Source organism: Lonchura striata, chromosome 4 (assembly GCF_050655825.1).
Source record: "Lonchura striata isolate lonStrDom1 chromosome 4, ASM5065582v1, whole genome shotgun sequence".
Taxonomy (NCBI): Eukaryota; Metazoa; Chordata; class Aves; order Passeriformes; family Estrildidae; genus Lonchura; species Lonchura striata.
Window position 1 is genome coordinate 32,756,181 of NC_140706.1, and position 21,955 is coordinate 32,778,135.

Sequence of the window (21,955 nt, forward strand, 5' to 3'; positions counted from 1 at the left end):
CATGATGCAAATTGCTAGCACTTCCTCAGAGTTACTTATTTTTGAACAGCAGTGCATGGTTTTCATTCTGGTTGCTGAGCACTAGTCTGGGATAAAATTGTGTTTATTTGAAGCACACCTTACCTGTGTCTCTGGGATGATGGGACTATCTTCAGGAGAAATTCTAAAGAAAGTGGATAAAGGCGATGACACGATAACGGGGTTTGGCCTTACAAATCCGCTTAGATCACAACTGGGAATGTCATTCTCTTCCTTCTTCATGACAAGGGTATCCATGACATAAAAGACATTCCAGGGAATCCACACTGTGTGATACTGTGTCAGGAACGGTGATCGCTCAAACACCAGTGTCAGAGAGGCACCACCATTTGCTACCAAGTCAAACCTAGGAAAAACCCCAAGAGGGCTAGCTAGTCAGCAAATTCCCAAAGCCATCCACAGCCTCTATTTTACTGATTGATTCTTCATTCCATTGTACTGCTCTGAATACAGAATGGCTCTACTGGGAACAATGGAGAAATCAATTAAATTACATTACATTATACTGCACTGAGAGAACAGAGAATTTGGGATGCTGCGTTTAAATTAAGCAAGTCCTTCTGCTTCTGAAGTATATAATAATCAGCGTGTTTTACATTTTAAGAATGTGTAAAGTACAACTTTTGTCAATTTCCTAATGTCTTTTTTCCCTGTTATTTTATTATCTCAGTTTTACAAGCAGCTCTTCAGTAACATCTTTGCTGTCTTTATGACTTATAAGTACTTTAAAAGAAACTTACATTCCGTCCTGGCGAGTGATTGTATATCCATAGTCTGGATAGTGTAGGAAGGAAACATTGACTCCTATGAGTGGTGTTCCATCAGCAGTTAATACTTGGCCTCTTATGACAGATGCAAGACTATGAAAAAGATGCAGGATCAAATTACAAATTTGGGGGTTTTTGTTCTTGAATAAAAGGTAGTGAGTGAACACACACACATCTACCCCTCTCCACAAGCTATCAACTATCATTCAGAAAACATTCCTCAGATTCTAACCCTTTTACAAGTTCACATAATTTACACTGTATAAATAAATGCCTTAGAATCTGCAGATAATAATTTTGATTCAGTATTGTTGATTTTACTTTGGTTTATTTTGTCTGTACTGTATTACTAAGACCAGAAATTAACTGAAGAATTTTAAGAACTTATAAACGCTATATGTTCTCACTATAAGTCATATTTCTGGCAGACTCTTAAAGAAAAATGTACTTTTCAATTAGTATCAAAGCAGTCTGTAAAACTGCAGGGACTATGAAATACAAAATTTAAAAGAGCAATAAGGAACATTGGTGCAACAACTTTTAATCAACTGCTGTGCCCAAACACATTAATGCTGTTAAATTACTGCAAACGCAGTAGCTCTAGTGTAAATCATCTTCTTTCACTCAGTGAGATCCCAGACACCTGCTTCCTGTTACTGGCTTATTTTCAGGTCATTACTGCTTCATAGAGCACCAGTCAAATAGTTTATGCAATTATACTGTCGTGCACTTAACAGTTCTATTACATTAATTCATAATTTATATTATTTAGTGAGCTCAGTTTAAAAAGTGCAGCTTTGCTTTTCCTTCTGAAGTGTTTTCATTGCTTTGATATATTTCCAACTGTGCTAGCCCAAATCAACTGGTTAAATAAAGATTTATTTAATCATTAATGAAGTGCCCTGTTAGAATACAGATACTAAGCATGGCAAGTACCTTCTGTAACCTAGTGGCACTGGTAAATTGAATTTTGCAGGAAATGAGACAAAACAAGCAATTTGATATATTAAGCGAAAAGGTCTTTTCTCAAAATCCACACCAGAAGTTTGCAGTCATAGCAGATCTTCTCCTCACATGAATCTCACACTCCACAGTTTCTTCTGTATTCATGAGTACCAGACGAGTCACGCTCACCTCTTATTGAAAGGGCTTTCCCCAGGTATGACATGGGTGCTGTCTGCTCCGATGAGAAAACTGATCCGGTCATAAAACGCTTTGGCAGCTTGCTGAGATGGTGACTGTTGGCTTTGGCTGATGATATCTTGGGGATCAGGCAGTCCACGACAATAAGGCTGGTTTTGGCAAGAACTCTGCAAACAGCAGTCAGGATCCATACAGTCAACTAGCCCATCTGTTGGCAGAAAGTCACACAAATGAACAAATTCTTCCTCCTGCCTCTGTGCATTGGAATGAGCCAGCCAGCAGGGATATGAAAAAAAAATTATGTTGTACGAAAGAATACTCATAATTAAGATTTTAATGAATTCACTTTCAATTAAAGAAAGAGAGTTTGTTTCCACTGAGCTCTTAAACTCCCACAGAAATCCATGCAAGCTGAATATAATCAGTATACTCAGTATCATGTAAAAATGAACCTATTTATTCAATACTTTTCTAAAAACATGTTGAACAAACCAGAAAATGAAGGCACTCAGGCTCTGCATACACTGTTAACTTATAAATATTAAACATTTTAGGTGGATCTAATTAGCTTTTATGTGAGGTTATTTGACTTGCTAGAGAAAAGAAACAAGTGACTCCCACACTGCTGTTTTCCTCAAGTTTTGTTAGTAATATCTATGCTTCAAGTAGCTTTAAATATTTTACAACGTGAATCAAGGTATATTCCTTTATACCTTGGCAGAAAGATTTTGTTGCTAGTGGCAAGGCAATTTCCACAGGTTTTTTACATGAAAATGTATGAGGGAACAAAATCTATATTTAACATTTAGATTTTATTCCAAATAAATGGATGGGAAATGCTGGCCAGTATAAACAAGATTTAAACACATGGGTGCTTTTATGCTTATGTGCTGAAATATTCCCATATGTGGAACATTAGATCTGTCACATCCCCGGAAATCTAATTTGATCAAAGATTAAAATCAAGATCAAATTGATAACTACTAATTTGCTGTAAGTAAAGTCATAAGGAAAATGAGCCTGGAAATGTCAGCTACAGAAAATTTCTAGATGAATGTAATCTGGTATCACAGAGCTGATAATTGTTTCCCCAAAAGAACAGCAAGACTGAAATAGCTCAAACATTTTATTATTCCATTTAGATTAGAGAGCTAGCTTGCTTGCTGCACTGAACTGAAAAATATACCAATGCAGCACTCAGAGGAAACCCATGACTGCTTGTCTCACAAAAGAATCTTCCTTTAGAGTAAAAGTTCTTTCTGAAAGAAATATATCATCCATTTTTGTTCAATCATATGTTGAAAGACTGTAAGTAAACAGAGATCTTCTAAAGGTATTCTTCTAAGTATTGCTGTGCTATGTGGATCAGTTAGAGGACTGGCAAAATAGTAAAGGAGTGGGATTTCTGTTCTTTCACACGTCTAAAATTCTTATTTAACTTGTCTGCCTTTGAAATCAGTTCAGGGAAAATAAAAGGGCTGAAAAAAAGCATCATTAAGCATATCAAAGTTTAAAAATTTTTAAAAGACAAGAAAGAACACTGTTTTTTTCTAGGATGAGGATACATCAGAGGGTCACACTGCCATTCAGCTGGACACTGACAGGCTGGAAAAATGGGCTTACAGGAACCACATAAAGTTTCCACATGAGAAGTACAAAGTCCTGAACCTGGGGAGGAACAACCTCCTGCACCGTAACGCAGCTTTGTGGAGAAGACCTTGGGAGTCCTGATGGACACAAAATTAACATGAGCAACATGCCCTTGCAGCAAGGAAGGTGCCAACACCATCCTGAGCTGTGTTAGGAGCACACAGCTCTGCGTGCCGGCTGGGCTTTCTGGTACAAGAGACATGGACATACTAGAGAATGCTTAGTGGAGGGCCATGAAGACTCTTAAGGGCTTGACACACCTCTCCTACATGGAAAGGCTGAGAGAGTTGAGATTGCAGAGCCTGGAGAAAAGTTGGGAGGGATCTCATCAATGCATACACATACCTGATGGGAAGGTGTAAAAAGGCACCTTCCTGTGGTGCCCAGCAAGAGGAAAAAGGCAATGGACATGGACTGAAACACAGGCAATTTTGTCTAAACAGCAGAAAAATGTTTTTTATTGTGAAAGTGTCTGGATACTGCAACAAGTTGCTCAGGGAAGTTGTGAAGCCTTCCTTCTTGGAGACATTCAAAACCCAGCTGGGTACATACCTGAGCAACCTGTTTTAGCTAATCCAGCTTTGAGCAGAGGAGGGGACTGGATGGCTTCCAGAGGCTTTCCAACCTCAAATAGGCTGTGACTCTTGTGATTTTCTAGTCTCATTCTTGTAGAATATGAAACCCTTTCCTAGCTGAAGCACGGACTTCCCTTGTTGGTTTTAGCTCCAGAAGCCTGGATCAGTGTAAAAGCTGGGGGTACTGATAGTGAAAAGACTATTTTTGGGGTTTTATTTATCTGAATGGTCCCCCATGCAGTATCTGGTACAGTTGCCAAAGAAATGCTCAGATTTCTCCATTCATCTTTGTTAGTTTATAAAAAGCAAATGTACATCTGGAGTATAGTCTGCAGGTCATAAAACTGCATGAGATTGACACCTTCTGAACTAATCAGCTGGAAATGCATTTTTACAAGCCTCTCCACTAACATCAATCAGAGAAAGAATCTCATTTTCACCAGCCAAGATACAGGGATATGCTATTTGTTATTTTCCTGTGGAGTTTATCAGTAACTTGCCCAGGCAAGTGACGAATGGTTATGAATCTGGCTCCTTATAACTTGAGAAAACATTTTTCATTCTTTCTCTGTACTTATGTGGCTAGAGCTATCTAGTACCACTAAGTCAAGTACTCTATTGCACTATGTGAAGCACAGTAAAATTTCCTTTCTGAAATGGCTCTGCAAGATTATTGATGAATTTTGTTTAGCTTGAAAATTATGAGACTTAGCTCAACAGTACCTTGTCAGTTATATCACTCAAATATGACAGTGAAATTATAAAGAAAAGAGAACCTCCTACTAGCAGCTGGACAGTCATTGTCAGTCTCAGAAGGCTATTTGTATTTTCTTGTTCTAGATGTAAGTGGTTCTATATACAAGAGATGTAATGACTACTTTATTGTTTTCTTCCTCAAAAGCTAATGTCTAGCTGTAAAAATCTTCACTAATGTTACTTTTCCCTTTGTTGCAAAATGCATTGAATTGCAGTCGAGCATGGACTGTTGATAAAATTGTTTGAAGAGATTCATAAAACCATCAAAACTCTGCTCTTGTGAGACCCCACCCAGAGTTCTGTGGGGTCTCCAGTGTAAGAAGGACATGGACCTGTTAAAAGTGAGTCCAGAGGAGGCCAGGAAGATTACTGGGTGCTGCAGCACCTTTCCTATGATGATAGGCTGAGCGAACTTGGGGCTGTTCAGCCTGGAGAAAGCCCCAGGGAGACCCTGTAGCATCCTCCAAGTACCAGAAGAGGGCCTGCAAGACCTGGAGAGTGCCTTTTGCCAAGGGCAGATGGTGATGGGACAAGGAGGAATGGCTTTAAACTGGAAGAGGGCATGTTTAGATTAGACATAAGGAAGAAATTGTTTACGGTGAGGGAGGTGAGGCACTGGAATAGGTTGCCCAGAGAAGTTGTGGATTCACCATCCCTGGGAGTATTTAACACCAGGTTGGATGGTATTTTTAGCAATGTGGTGTAGTGGAAGGTGTTCATAGCAGAAGGGATTGGAAGTAGATGATCTTTAAGGTCACTTTCAACCCAGCCTTTATCTTCTCCATGCTCTCGTTATGTGATTGATTAAATGAGAGGAGTCAAGACAGAGGATCCCCACAATGCATGTCTGAAAAATAAGATGTATCAGTGGGACTGCTTGCTGTTGAATAGAATAAAAGTACTGGAAGGAAGAAAAGTAGAGGGACAAAGTAACTCCTGGGCAAAAGATCTGCCAGTGTCAAGGGGAGAGGGTAGTCAAGGACCTCATAAATCCTATTTTTGATTGTTGTTGATTATAGTTGATTATACATTTAGGTAACAAAAATCTCCATGGAGTGAAATTCAGTGCCTACATAGGAAAAATATAGTTTTGGAACTATGATGCTGGCCATTCTACTAGTACAGTTTTGGTGACTGGCAAACTAAGGCAAGAGATAGGAAAGGAAAGAAAACTGTATAACCAAATCTCAGTTAACCTTACGTACCTCAGTTTTGCAACAGGCTATAATTAATGGATTCGATCATAGACATCAAAATGACTGCTTATAGAACAGCTGGTCAGAAAAGCCAGAAAAGCACAAACAGCCCTTGATTTATTCCTCAACAGTGTGCAAGGACTGAAATTCAGCTTTGCTGTTGATTGAAGAAGCCTAAAATATGAAATGTGGGGCTCCAAATGAGTTCTCACTCCAGAAAGAAATCTTGGAGGCACTGTGTATAAGTCCCATGGTATACGAACCCGGCATTCACCAGCTACCATAGATGCAATAAAAAAGCTGAAGAATAATGGGAAGTGACAGAGCACAAGCCAGAGAACCTGAGCATGCCACTGTATCACTCCTAGTTCAAGTAGATACTTCCTGAGATTTCCTTAGCTTGGGTTATCTTTGCACTTAGCAACTCTTCTGACATTCATAACATTCTGCATTTAATTTGCAGCCTGTTAGCAGACAAAAGAAAATGTAAGTTCACCTCTACCCTATTATAATGTTTTGCTAAGCAACAACTATTAGCCACTATCAGAGAAGAGGCCCTGGTTTAGGCAATCTTTAGGCTGAATGTGTACTATCCTGTGACATCTGCCAGAAACAGGCTGTCTTAGACGATGCAAGTAATCAAAAAAATACAGTAGTGTTAGGTATGCTTTGCTTTATAACAGTATTTATTTTCATTTCAGCAAAGAAAGAATATTAATGTTCCCTTAAGTCTTGCTTGTGGAAACCTGTAACTGCTCTAGATGACTGGATAGAAGCCAATAAAAAGCAAACTTAACTAAGGAATCTGTTCAATAAAGATCCACCTAAACTGAAGAGTAAACAGCAACTCTTCCTGTTTCTTATTCTTCCTACAGCGATAACAAAGCATGGCCGACTTTGTTCAAGTATAATAGTGACACCTTTTTTCCCCAAGAAGTTAGGCTTATTCCACCCACAGACAGCTCTCCTCACAAAGTCATTAGGAGTTTAATTCAGTCTAAGATCTGCTTGCTGCACATTCTTTCCGTGTGGACTAAAATGTAAAGAAAAATCCAGTGAAACACGGGGGAAAATAAAGAGTGAGCCTTAAAGAGAACAGCAATTATTTCCAAGACTGAAAAATCAGTATTAAAAGGAAGATAAACAATAATCATCCCATCATAAGTCAATAATATCTAGAAGGGAAAATACTCAGGTATGCCTTGATGCCATTAGGATATCCTATGGAGAATATTCCCACTGGGATCCTTAGGATGCTCATGTTCACTGAATTTGAATAATCAGTCCCAGAAAGAGCTAAGAATCAAAGGAACAGCAGACACTTTTATTAATGAACTGTGCTCATATTAATATATTCTACCCAGTGTAGGATAAAGCATAAACACTAACCACAGCATATCAAACAGACAACAACTGAGATAACTTTAATTATATAACCACTGAGCCTAGTGAGATGTAGATCACACTACCCACAGTCATACTATAAATTCATCACAAGTGCTCAGATAACCTAATCTCCCATGATAAACAAATACAGCAGAAAAATACTTGTGCCATTCCCTGTAGCTGTCAGAAATTTTAATGGCTTACTTGGAGATTAGTGGGTTGATTGCAGAAAAGGGCAGAAACACTTCTTCTCTTTCCAGGTAGCTTACAAAGGAGACTTTCTTTCCCTAGTTTTGTTAGGGATACTTCAATATTAATTTGATTTGTAAAATTTTAACCCTTCTCCTCAGCCACAGTCAAAGACTGAAGTGAATATACACTGTATTCAAGTATATAAATTAAAATAAGAGAAATGCCATTGGCAAATAGCATTATACAGGCCAATCACAGCAAAACAAGTGCTTGGACACCCCCTTTCTCATGCATAGCTGCATAATGACGTCCACAAAGGCAATATGAAAAAAGGAGATGAGAGAGAGAGAAGAAAACAACAAAATATCAGCATTAGCTATTTTCCTCAAAATCATTCTTCCTTCTTTAAGCCATCCTGTTAGATTGTTCTGCTCCAATTCCTTGTTCATTTTGCCTCGCCAAAAAGCTATTATTGTTCTGTCTGAAGGAGCAACTTCTTTTCTCTTGTTCCATTTACATGCATTCCTGTTCACCTTCTTCTTCCTACTGCTCCATTACCCGCTCCCGACTCCTGCTGTCATTTGTCACATCCTTATATGATCTTTAACATTTATTGAATCTACTATTGGACTTTTAATGTATTTTCCCTTTTTCTCCCCCTACATAATCTATTTTTTTTATCCAAGGTTTTTTTTTCACGCTTCTACCTAATTTCTCTTTCTCCTTGATTTGTTCATGTTTGCATGTTTCTCTTTTCACCTTATATTGTAATTCCTTGGCCCACCTGAACTTAATTCCCCAAACAAGCACATTTCTGCTGGAATCTGGGCCAGACTGTTTAGGCCCCTAAATATGGAAAACTGCCTCAAAATATATAATACATAATGAAGAAGGATGACAAGCCAAATGATGTGTACAGTAGTAAACAGGAGCACAGTTTTAACCATATTACTTATTTTCCTCAGGAAGTAAATGCTGCTATTTATAGTTTGTGATGTCTAAGATCTCAGCTGAAGTAGGGATACGAGAGCAAACAGTCAACCAGCAACTGCAGAGGCATATGCAGTCTAAAACGGAAAGACAAAGTCTCAGATGACTTTATCATCATCCAGAGGCCCTAATGGAGTTTTTATCTCTTCTCTGAATCTGGAGGTGTTAAGCAAAAAGAATTGATGAGAGAAGGGGAAGAAAGACAGACAATAAAAGCATTATGCTGATCTAATATTGGACTGCATTCACATTTAATCTTGTTTTTCTGGGCTTTTTTAATGTGATTCTGGAATCATGCTAAGTCACAGCCCCTCTGGCTTCCCTAGAGTACAACAGTAATCACGGATTGATTCCTTAGGTTAGCAGTCCTGCCTGCCTCTCACCGCAGATTGTCAAAGGCTATAGAGAGATAAGATCTCTGTAGGCTGGGTAACCAATCGTTTCCAGCAATTGCATCATAGCTCAAAATGTGAACTCCCAGTTTGGCCTATTCTCTTGGGACAATTTCCTTGTGAGGTCACTGAAATTTTGAAGTTCTTTTTTTTTCCCTCTACAACAGTTCACTGAGTAGAAACTATGTTTTTTTTTCTGGTATAAAAGAACACTGCAGGGAAACAAAGGTGACACTTATCTTTTTCTAAGTACACATCTCACATGTCACATGCAGCTTGTTCGGCTTTGTTGATATGCCAAAAGAAGCACTGAAGACCATGGCATATACTTGCCGATGTAAGAGCAAGTCAAATGCATGTATGGTTCTCATGGCAGTATTTAATCACCTGGCTGAAAAATCTCTGTTCCTCAACATGTTCTTCCCAGAGTTAAAGATCAGTTGGTGTCTCTTACCTCCTTCATTGTCCTTACTGTCAGTGCAGAGAGTTTCCATGGCTACGTCACAACCTGCTCCCCTCCATCCTGGCTGGCAGACACAGTGCCAGCCATTTTGGTCCAGTGTGCATCTCCCATTGCTGTTGCACAAACCAGGGCAGCCCTCTGTTGAAACAAACAAAGAAAAAGCACAAGTGATTTAAATATTGTAACAATATAAAAAGAAAAAAAATACAAACAAGGGACACTTACTGGGAACAGGCCTTAAGAACAGCACAAATACTGTAATTGCACATGGACTGGAACAGCAACATTACCTGGGGAACATAATTCTTTACAAAGTGGCATCTTTGATTGGCCTGACACTTGAGACACCACTTACCTGTACAGACAGGAAATAAATGCACCAATCCTCTAAATACCTGCAGGCCAGACAAAATTAAGTTTGGTTTTTAAAATTTTTTTTTCAAAGTAACAAGAGATGAGTGCATAGTGCAAACACAGCTGTGTAAAATGATACATTTTTCTGTGCTCATAGAATAGTTCATTATTTGCTCTATGCAGTATTGATTAATTACTGGCACAAATGATTAAGCTCCCTGTTACTATGAACAAATCCCTCCAAATTCTTAAGCAGGAAAATGGGTATGATTTAGGCAAGTAATAAAAGAGAAGGTTAACTTTATCTGGTCTCAGAGTTGCCGTGTATTCATGTGAAATTACAGTGCGTTAAATAATTGCACAAAGTATAGGCCAGTTTTAATGACTATACTTTATGCTAAAAATACATTCCTTTTCACAGAATAAGCAAAGCCCAGGAATAGTGAAGCAGCTTAGCATCTATTCTAACAAACATTAGGATTCAGGCTGCATACGGATGGGACAGGACCAACAGGATTTCCAACTTAATGTAATAGCTGTGCGTATTTGATTACTTAGGACGGACAAAATGAAATACCATAAGGACCACAATAAACATTGATAGACTGAACAAAAACACGGTAGTGACGTGCTTCAAGACAGATAGCAGAGAGTGATTTTTTGTGACAATCTCCCTAAGGCTTTTGTGCTGTTACCTTTATATCCTATCTTGTCTGCTTTTATGGCCAAGGAGGGAAAATTTGGGAAACAATTAACATAATTTAATATATCCAAAATCGATAATTGTTTTCAGTCTAACATTGCATTAAAAAAAAACAGTATCTGTCACTTCCTAGTGATGAAATCTGGCATGCAGCCAACATGATCTGTATGAGAATGACAACGCTATAAATATGTAGATTTTGGTGCTCCTTATCTATGACTGTGATAAGACACTGACAGAAGCAAGTACAGATATGGCACTATCTATCTTATGAGAAGGTGGCTACAAATCAGATATTTCTGGGAAAAACAATTATCTGTAAACTTTCATCCAAAAACCCTAAGTAACTGGGCAAACAATTCTTTACTTTTTAGAACACCTATCTGTCAACTAACCTACTGATCCATTTTGTTTAAGCTTAGAGTGGTTTTTCAGACGCAAGCTGCTTTTTTCTTCTAAAGAATTTTGAAATTACTGACTCCTTCCAATCTTGTAGTTCCAAATTACAAACACACAGAAAAAAGTTATAAAAAGTGCTTAAAATATAAAAAGTTATAAAGGGTGCTTAACTCTTGTCAAATCACTCTTAGAAGACAAAGAATCAGGAAAACCTCTTGTAAGGAAGGATGGGGATGCTCAGTTACAGATGTTGTGCCATCACACCAGGCTGAAATTAGTCTTGGTACTTTTATTCTTTCAGACTGCAGCTGCTAATAGTATTTGTTAATGTACTGAGATAGATTTTTTCTTAGTATTTCTTCTATTTGACTTGTGAAAGACTTACATATATAATTGCAATACTGACAAAGCAATTTAGGAGTCAACTGGGTGCACTCAAGACTTATTGTGTGAAAGCCTGGATATTGCCATCAATATTGCCATAGTCTAACGAAAAAACACAAGGAATAGAGGAAGATACTCAGGGAAAGAGGGGTAGGAATATTTTAAACATTTTTCTAAATTAACTTTTCACCGTAACTGAAGATACAAGAATCTTTGCTGTTTCATGTTAGGCTTTTGCATCCTTGAACCTCTTAAATGAAAATGTTGCATAGACTATAAAATATTTTTCTAGAGTCATACAAGATACAAATAATATTTTCCTATGGATTTTCTACATTCAGATAATCAGAAGATTAAAAGTCTAAGGAATTCTATTGATACGTCAGTATATAAACAACACACGTCTCTGTAATAAATCTGTTCTTTAGAACTAATGTCATTTGTTCTGTGACAAGAGTATCACTTTGCTTGGTTTCCTTTATATTTAGGGTTTTGTAGGCAGAGGTCCAACGACAAAACTAACAACAAAAAAAAAGGTTCCAAACAGCAAATGAATACTATCTTCAGTTATTGGTTCAGATTAAATCTAATACATGTATACAGTTTGTTCATAAATGTATAATTACTGATAAAGTGTTACCATACAACAGAAGCAAAATTTTGAGATGAGTTGAAAGCCATATGGGTTATATATATAAAATCCATGGAATGTAAGAGAAGATTCTTTTGCCCAGACTAGTATGTTTTTAACTATATATTAATATTAAAAAAACCAAAACCCAAACATGTAGAAAAAGGCATGTCAAAGAGCAAATATACAGTACCTTTCACTATCTTATCCAAATAGTGAGCTTGAGAATTAAAAAGAAAAAAAAAAAAACAGACAGACATTTCAGAAGTGTCACATGAAACAAGAATTGTTCAGAATTCACATGCAAATCAAGCAGGTGCACCTGACATGAGAGGTCTTACATTACAAAATGAAAATGTATTTCAAGGCTTTTAAAAATGCAAGAAATTCTCTTTTCAGCAAGCATCGTCATGAATCAATGAAACTGTTCTGGAAAGTAGGCTTGCAGGAGCAAAAGGGAAGCTACATTTCTGAGACTACATTTTCTTCTTACTTCACATGCTTTGATTTTTTTTTATATAACAAAAATATAATCAAAGCTAGCTTAAAAATTCAATTTTCAACACAACATAAGAACAATTCCTTAGCATATGAGCTTTATAACACTAACCACATAGGAAGATCTTTGATTTGCAGGACATTCATGACTCTGACAGCATAACCAGCACACTATCTTAATACTCAATGGATTAACAGGATTTTTAGGAGGATTTTTCCTTCTACTTCAATTCAGTCACAGTTATTCTTCTAAACACACAAACCAAGTATGTAAGATAAGCTGAATTGTAAATACTGGGTGGAAGAGGGTGTAGTGGGGTTAGTAATGTGATGATCCATTTCATTTTGAAAAGCAGGTGAAAATTAAACATAGGCTTTAGATACATAAAAATAAATAAGATGGTATATACAAGAATAGCAAGACTTCCTTTTGTAAGTTATGACACTTAAGATTTCACAAAAGATTTGAGGAGGCAGATGGATGAATGACATACAGAGCATAAGACGGATTTCAAGCAGCAGGGCCTACTTTTAATACATGAGACACAGCACAGATGGGTAACATATTCCCTCCTTCCTTCCAGGAAACAGACATCAACTGCAGTTGTGTGAAAGGGGTTAATGTCACACAGCAAAGCCACCAGGTCCATTGCAGGCTACCAAAGCCAGCCACCCATGCCCAGGGAGATGGCAGACGACAGCCCACTGTGGTGGGGACAGGCCAAGCCGAGCCAGGAACGTTGGACTCCATCCCCTGGTTTTGCTGGGGACAAGGTCCCTCAACACAGCCCTCACAGCCCTCTTTCCTTTAAAATTGGATTTTCCTAAATCCCTGATGGATGATGGCCCCTGTCTGGCAAGTCGTCTGTCATGGTTAGGATCCCTTTGGACGGGTAACAAAGGCTTTCCCACCTTTCTCCAGTTTGGATCAAAAGAAAAAAGCTGCTCTGGACTCCAAGGAGGGAGGTGATATATATCAGGGGGCATAATCACTGCTACAACTAAAAGGAGGAAATTTTCTAGTTCCTTTTTCTTGAAGAAGGTGTCAGGTGTCCACTACACAGCTTTTTTTTTTTTTTTCCCCTATAATGGTAAGGTTAATGCAAGACAAAGTAAGATGAAAACATCAATTACAGAACATTTAGAGCATCAGCTACAAACTAGGTAACTTTTCACATTAACCACAAACAAAAAGAAATATGATACAGCTACATTTCAAGGTGGATCAAATTCTTCTCTTATTCATCCAGTATAATTCCTTTTGCTCCGACACAGCTTAAAACATTGTGCAGTATGTGTGGAGGAAAAATCAAGCTCTATTTCATAAAATGAAAGTAATCAGCTCTGTCTGGGGAATTAATCTATCCACCAGTAAAACCTTAAATGCCTCTACAAGTATAAGAATAGGTAATAGAACATTAAAAAAACCTCCTAGGCAATTAAAAACAGTCCCTGCAATCCCAAGCCCCCCACATTGTCTATTTTCAGAATCCAATCTTCATTAAAAAACCCCAAACAAACAACAACACACACCCAAAACCAAACCAAACCCCAAACAAACCTCCAAAACACAAGAGAGATTAGGAAAATGCTCTTTTAAGATTTTTTTTATACAGCAGTCATATAAGAAGTCAGTTTCAAACCACAAAACTAATTCTCAGAAAACAAGTTCTACCTTCCAGCATCCTTTTACTCACAGTCACTTAACATTAAAGACAATGCTAGAAACTATTTTGGTTAATATGCAGCATTGTAAAAAAACCACAAAGCAGAAAATGAATGACCAAAAATTGTTAACTTTGAAGTGAAGTTTAACTAGTCATGCTGTCTCCCTTATCTTCATGGCACTGCAACTGAAAGAGGAATGAGCTTGTGTGGAAATACAAAATACAAACCTCCCCTCTCTGTACAGAGAATTCCAGGTGGGATTTGGAGCACTTCATAGGATGGAGCATCTCAGCAGGTGCTCCTTGGCAAGATATTTACACATTTGGCACATAAAGTTATCTTATGTCCTTAAAATGTCTAATTACAGACCATACAATAAAATAAAAAGAATTTTCTTGCAGAGTTTAAGACTGTGCCATTTAAATCTTGCTATTATCTCCAGAAGTGGAATGACTTTGTATAACTCCAAGTGGAAAAAAGAAAAACAAAAATGAAGATAAAAGATTTGTAGATTTTCTAGGCTACTCAAAGCCCGAGAAGATGTAAGTGGCATTCAAAATTCATACAAAATAAAACAGAAACGGTGCCATCAATCTGTGTGGGTATTTATATAAATATGTGGCAGATAAATGATTTTACAAAGAAATGGTAACAGTCAGGCAAATTCACACCTAAGACAGCATATTTCTTAACCAGACAGAACCCTGACTTTTAAAAAAATTATTTAATGTCTCCCATTAGTCTCCTTATCAGAGATGTAAGTCAGTGTCTTCCTTATTCATATACTGCTTCCTCCAGGTATGACAGAATAACCTAAGAATAAAAATACATATTAAATCCATTTATTCCAATCAGCTCCCATTTAAATCAGCACAAGTCACATAGCCATTGACTTGATGTTCCTTAATTGGTCCTTATAGCACTGCTTTATTCTGATTATTCTGTCATTTGGGATTACAATGGTAACATGCTTCTAAATGCTGTACAGTGTATTTTATATCTGTATTAGTTTAAATCATTATTCTCCATCAGATATCTTCACCCATCATAATCTTTGTAATCTGTACACTAGACGTGCCCTATGTTTTTGTAACATCTGCATAGGTCTGTTACAGTGTGAACTCAACAGCTCGAGTGTCATTAATTACTTTGCTGAAAAAGCAGATTTAACATCATAGCACCACCAGACATGAAGCAAAATCACAAATGAATATGACCAAAGCCATATTGACCTAGGTCAGCCTAAATAAAAAAATAATTTTTTTAAGTGTTTTTTTTTCTCTTTCAACACCTTGAAAATGTGAGTCAAACCCTTGCCTCCTCTCCACTAATGCAATCAGCTTTCTCCCTTCCTTACTGTATTACAGTCTCTTCCTCTCAAAGAAAACAGAAGGAGAAAATAGAGAAACCAAAGTGGAGGGGAAGAAAAGAAAGGAGAGATTATGTAGAAATAATTTTACTATTGGCAACAATGAAGAACACTGTTCTGCTCCTTTCAGAGCAAGCTTTGCTTTGTTTCCTCTTCTCATCTCCCACAACTCCTAATTGCAGCTCCCATTCCCTGGTGAATGACTGCATAAGTATCTCCACTGCTCACACCAACTTCATGCTCTGCAGGAACATGTGAAGGACATACCTCGCATCAGTCACGTTTACACTTCTACATAACATTGCACCAAGTGTCATACAGGGAGACAGCAGGTTTTTCTTGGACTAAAAACGGACTGGAAGCAAACTATGCTATGTTTTTACCATATTGTTTCCTTTAAGCCTTTCAACACATTAACCTGTTTGTTTAGGGATAGAAAGTTTTAATATCTTTATTTATTTTCAATCATTTTTAGTATTTGTATAAAACTTTGTTTACAATCCATATGCCAAAAAACCCTGAACACCTTAGAAGAATACCATGACAGTGGCCATGTCAAGCATCCAAAATTTAGGCAGTGATGGGTTTATGGCTACCTATGAAAATTTTATACACATCTTCCCTTGTGAATGTGCAGAGCTCACAGTCCTCATTCAGCACTCATTCTCTCACAAACAACAAACAGCTGATGTCCTAGTAGCTCTGCTAACCTAAACAAAGAAGTTACAGTTCTCTTTCATACTCTCCTATCACCCTCCTCCCTAAGTCACAATTATTTAGCACACTATCTTCATACTACTGATGTGAAGAGAACTGGTGTTCTTACCTCATTTTACCAGTAATTAAAGCATTGAAACGTCAGAGTGAGAAATCTCCATTCACTTGACTACAAGCACCTATGACTGGAATACTTAGAATTATATAGTATTTCATACACAAACCAACATTTTAAGCAAATCACACATGTGCAAATGTTGCTCCCAGAAAGTGAAGAACAATCCAAGAGAACTTATTTAAAGTCTGTATTTGTGAGCAACTAACAGAAAATACATGTTAGAGTCAAGGGTGGAATCCAGGTCTTCAAAATCATCCTTAGCCTGTTCATCCTGTGGTACCAGTCTCTTATGAACATTATTTTTTACTCCCTGTGCAGCCAAGCAGTGGCAGGGGATGTGGCACACACTTTATCAGTGGTTTCACAGGCACTTGCCAGCAGAAGAGAAAACTTACTGCAAACTTTAGGGAGAATGCAGTTTGTAAACAAGTTTTGTTGCTTGTTTTGGGGGAACAAAACTCAGGAGTGAGTTCTGGTCTGACTTCTTTAATCTACTGAAGACTCAGCCCATGGTGGTTTACTTCTGATGTGGCTATCAGATCACCCTTGTTTCCTCTCATTTCTACCCACAGTTTAACTATTTTGACAATTAAACCACCATCTGAACATAAAACCCCAAATAACCCTTGTAATATTTAAACCTTGCATTTCTTATAATTTCTTATTATTCTTACGTGGGTATTTCTTATCCAACAGCAAACCTAGGGAATAGCATACTGATTCCTTTAGGCGACTGCTTTCCCTCCCAAAGAATGACTAAAAAAAGCATGTATCCATATGCAAATTCAGAGGAGCTCCATGCCTCTACCAAAACCAAAAAAGGTCCAGAATTCACAAAATTGTAAAGCCACTGTTGTAGCCTGTCTTTAGAAAGGTTTGCTCATGTCAAATTCAGCAACTCCTGCACAATGTTTTCTGCCTGGCAAACTGCTTCCTAACTTGGATTTGTGCAGCTGATTATTCTTAAGCATAGAAGCCAGCATTTGTTGAATTGCACCTTATTTTTCTGCATAGTCTGTGCTATTTGTTGAAGTAATTTTAAATTCTTGTCCTGTCTTCCAAAGTGCTTGGGGGCAGCAGGCTTTGGTATCATTTGCAAATGCAATTCTTTCTATTCATCACTGAACAGTACTGAAAGCACATGTTCTTCCACTGTAAGCAGCTCATAGTCATCACCCATTCTCTGAGTTGGTAAGAACCTTGTCTTAGACAGACCATATGTTCAGAGCATTGCTGCCAATAGAGGAGGATTACAAACATCCTTCCCTTTTGATCCTTTTTACTCCTAAATTTCCCTTTGCCCTTCTTGTAAAGGAGAGCACATGGATGGAATAATAGTTTCACACAATTTTATTTTTTTCCTCCTTACAAAGGGCAAAACACTGTTGTCACCCTGAACTCATATCTTTTTAATCATTTATGCATTTTAAATATTTGCAGAAAGGTCTGACTTCACTGCAATTTATCCCTTGCCAAAACTGCAACTGTTCTTTGCAGCAATCATTTTTGAGATTTGTATACAAAGGTACACAAGCTCATTATCCTTTAGATTTTTTTGTTCTGGAGACCATCCCAATTTTACTGCAAAGTAAGATTTCTAATAATGATTACAGGAAAGTTACATATATATTAGAATAAAAGGTTTAGTTACTTTTAAGGATGTAGTAGACATAGGAAATTTGGGACTACTGGTAAGATCATGAGCATAGTGTTGTTTCCTACTTAATATTAGTTTAGCTAGAAGAGGATTTAGAAGGGTGTATGTCATTAAGGGGTTTCAACTATCCTACATGTACAGGCTGAAAAAGTTCATTTGAATCAAGGAACTTGTGAAGACCTGCCTCAGATACAGGCAAAAACCTGACACATTAAGAACTGCATGAAAGATAAATTTAGCTTGAAAACACATTAGGGCATGGATCAGGATTGGAAGCATTATTGTTTCCATCTTTCTCCCTGACTGAAAGTATTTATGGAATGTGGTCTGACCAGCATGCAACAATACAATACAAAACCACTTACTGTCTGGCCACTTCAGCTCAAATAAGCTTCACAACAGGCTTTAAAATTCTTCACATCTCAGAGGATTCTGCTGCTTTCTGAAAATGTGCCTAACTTGAACTTCACATGTGGTCCTCATTTAAATGCAAATTAACCAATTAGCAATTTAAAGTATGCTAACAGTTAATTTGTATTTGAGATACTTGGTCTTGAAATGTGTTAAGACCTGACCAATAATTCACTTTCTTTCACAGTTCTAAAAATGCGTGCTCCATCTTAAATTCACCTGGTAATTCAGTATTTTTATGGTTACCAAATGTACAAATATTTGGCATATTCAAAGCTTGGCCTGGCAATTTAATAACATGCCCTTTAGGCACAGGAAGTATAAACCCCAAATTTGTTCTAAATTTCATGAAATCTTGTTAAACTGTGATTATCATTCCTCTGTATGCCAAGAAAGTCACCATCTCTTCCTTTTAGGCTTTTTGCATTGAAGGTATAGGCATACATATTGTTGTAAAATCCCAACTGCAAAGCAGTCAGGTGTTTTGGAGCTAGGGTTTCACTCATAATACTGTGGATGAACTAATTGATACTGGACATAATTAGTTTTGAATATTTGATTGATTTTATCTGATAAAAACTGTTTGAATGTCAAAGGTCATACCTTCATTCAGATAACAGTGCTATTTTTAAAATGAAACTTGTATTCAGGTATGATTCCATGAAACCATAACTAAAGAAAACCATAAATTTAGGAATTTTGATAATTACAGAATACATTAATACAGAAGTAATTATTATAATTTGAGGGACAAAAAATTCAAAATAATAAAATTTATGAAAATTCCTGTGCATTCAATAAGGTACAATAAATATGTAACATATTAAACAATTCTGAAATGTGAATATTGTCAGGGATTTAAACTTCTGAGAAAAGTGAGCCATGCTTGGCAATTAGCATCGGCACTGAAATGACAGTGGGCATCATAATACTGGTTATCTGTGCTGCTAATGTGCAAATGAAGAGAATATAGATCAAGCCCTCAAACTGGTTCATGACTTACTCTGTTGAGCCCATGTGTCAAAAATGTATTGTGTAATGATATACAGCCATATCAACTTTTCTATAAGCATTTCATTTAATTAACTGAAGGAGCACATTTGTCTTTACTTGCTCTCTGATCCTTATACAAAGTGTCATTTCCCTGCAGTCATATTTGAAATCTGTAGTATAAGGAGCCCCAAGCTAAACACGTGCTGAAGGGAACAGGTGCAGGCCATATAACTTATGGGAGGAGATTCTGTCTCAGCACTCCTCAACACTTGCTGTACATCAGTGCTTATGCTGATCTGACCGTGGTCACGTGGAAAACCAGCACACTGATGCCTTCGTGTTTGTCCCCAGCCAGAAAACCATTTTAATCAGTCACCAGAACAGTCTGTGCTAAGGGAAACACACGGGAAAGTGCTCTAGACTTAACTTTTTTCATAATTCTGAATATCTAAACCAGATTATATTCCTGATTTTCTGGCTAAAGTAGATGAAACTAGAAACTCCTTGCTGAGGAAAATTTAGTTTTTTGGTTTGATTGATCTGAATGTCATGCTACTGTTTTTCATGCAAAGAAAAAGGTTAAAATGAATAATTTGCTGTTCCTTATTATTTTTTTCTCAACTAAATTTTAGGGGAAATTCTGAGAAAATAAACCAATTAGATCCCAGTTCTCACTGGAATATAAACATGAGCTGCATACTTCTCAGTGAACTACCACTTGATTTGATTTTCAGCTCTGCATACCAGGTAAAGCAGCCTCATATGGCACTCAAAAGTAGGATGGAAGTACCATGATGCTAACTTTAGCCCTCCTGAGGGATTAATATGAATGCTTAATGACATTAATCCATATTTAGCTCATTTATATTTAGCAATATGCTTTCCATGCATACATATACAAATATTAATTTTGGATTGAAAGATAATTGTTCAACATGATAACAATTAAACAGCTGTAACCTGTCTTGTGTTAAGTAATGGAGCTGCAGGCAAGCTTTATAAGCAGATGGTCTTACCCACCCATGCTTAATGTTAAAGACTTTTAAAAAAGAGGTGTTGACAATTCTGAACAAGAAGGCATAGTTTTAATGCAAATTGGTAAATTTGCAATTTAGATTATGATAAAACTAATTTAGTCTATAGAAAAAAAAATAGGCTGCATTGTAAAAGTGAGTTGTTACACAGCACATCGATATAGCAGGTTCCCCACCAACATAATTATTTACTAATTTCATTCAGCTAACAGAGTTTAATGGAAAAGCAGCTGGAAAAGTATTCATATTTATGGGCTTCCTATGACAGTTACCTTATATACTCATGGTACATGACAGTTATATCACAAAAAATAATAGACTTTCTGAAATAATATCTGTTCCAATCTCACAAAACAACTACTCAGACAGGAGAGGGTCACTGAACTCATTGCAAGCCAGGACAGAAAGGAAACAAAAACATACTTTAGCACAACTTGGTTATGAAAACTTAATTACAGAGCAGACTTTCATCCAGGCTATCACCTGGGCACCAGCTGTGCATCTGCCGTCTTGTATCCCATTGAGATGCTGGTTGAGCTTCAAAAAATAATATATGGATGCTCACCTCAGACACATGAATGTCACTTGCAGACCAAATAAACAATTGACAGGTGATTTTCCATTCTCATGGGGACACAGGAAATTCTAAAACATTACATTAAAATATTTTGCCTGTTGTGAGGCACTGGCATAATGGTTTTAAAGTAAATGAGGGCAGATTCAAACTAGACTTATTGAAGTTTTGTTCAATTGGGTGGTGAAACACTGGAACAAGCTGCCCAGAGAGGTGGTGAATGACCTAGAAACATTCAAGGTCAGCCTGGATGAGGCTCTAAACAAATGAGGCTCTGAGTGAATCTAGTTGAAGATGATGCTGCTTACTGCAGTGGGAGTTGACCTCTAAAGGTCCTTTCCAATCCAAACTATTCCATGATCTATGACTACAGTGCTCTAGAGGGAAGAGATTATAAGCAACTTAGGTGCCTTAAATTGTTTAGTACTTGAAACATACATTGCCTATATTTAGTTCAAACCTCTAAGATGCTAAACAGTAGCCTATTTATTTTTATTTTATTTTTAATTTTTAATTATTTAAGTTTTGAGTTTTGCTCATTCCTATTAGATTAATTCATCAAAATGGTGAGCATGTACTTATCTCTGAACATCTTTGACATAAATATGTGGAAGTATGCATTCAGAGCAAAGGCAGTGGCTCACAAGTGTGGCTGACATCAGGTGAGGTATGGAAGTTGCACTACCCTGTGCCAAAGGCAAGGAAGATGTGGATAACGGAACACTGGATATCAGCAATAGACAGCAGGTTTACTGCATTAGTCCAAATAATCTTGTCCACCTTACTACACACACTGATTCAAACAAACAGACCTCCCCTCCTCCCTGCTTTATTTAGTCTACTCTATTCTCTATCACAAATCAAAGTATATAAATTACATATGTATGTTATTTCTC

General features: G+C 37.2%; 1 protein-coding gene across 50 annotated transcripts in view; it reads right to left on the minus strand.

Moving 5' to 3' along the window:
• TENM3 (teneurin transmembrane protein 3) overlaps nt 1-21,955 on the minus strand; it is a 1,286,597-nt gene that overhangs the window by 54,828 nt on the left and 1,209,814 nt on the right. For 38 of the 50 annotated variants that reach the window (XM_085578773.1, XM_085578775.1, XM_085578777.1 and 35 more), the window contains 6 exons: nt 12,214-12,240; nt 10,599-10,616; nt 9,541-9,687; nt 1,941-2,157; nt 780-899; nt 124-385 (listed from right to left, as the gene is read on the minus strand). In XM_085578773.1, coding sequence (XP_085434899.1) covers nt 124-385; nt 780-899; nt 1,941-2,157; nt 9,541-9,687; nt 10,599-10,616; nt 12,214-12,240 — 791 coding nt within the window. The remainder of the gene's footprint in view (nt 1-123; nt 386-779; nt 900-1,940; nt 2,158-9,540; nt 9,688-10,598; nt 10,617-12,213; nt 12,241-21,955) is intronic. The other 12 variants (XM_085578807.1, XM_085578795.1, XM_085578791.1 and 9 more) reach the window with 2 other exon arrangements.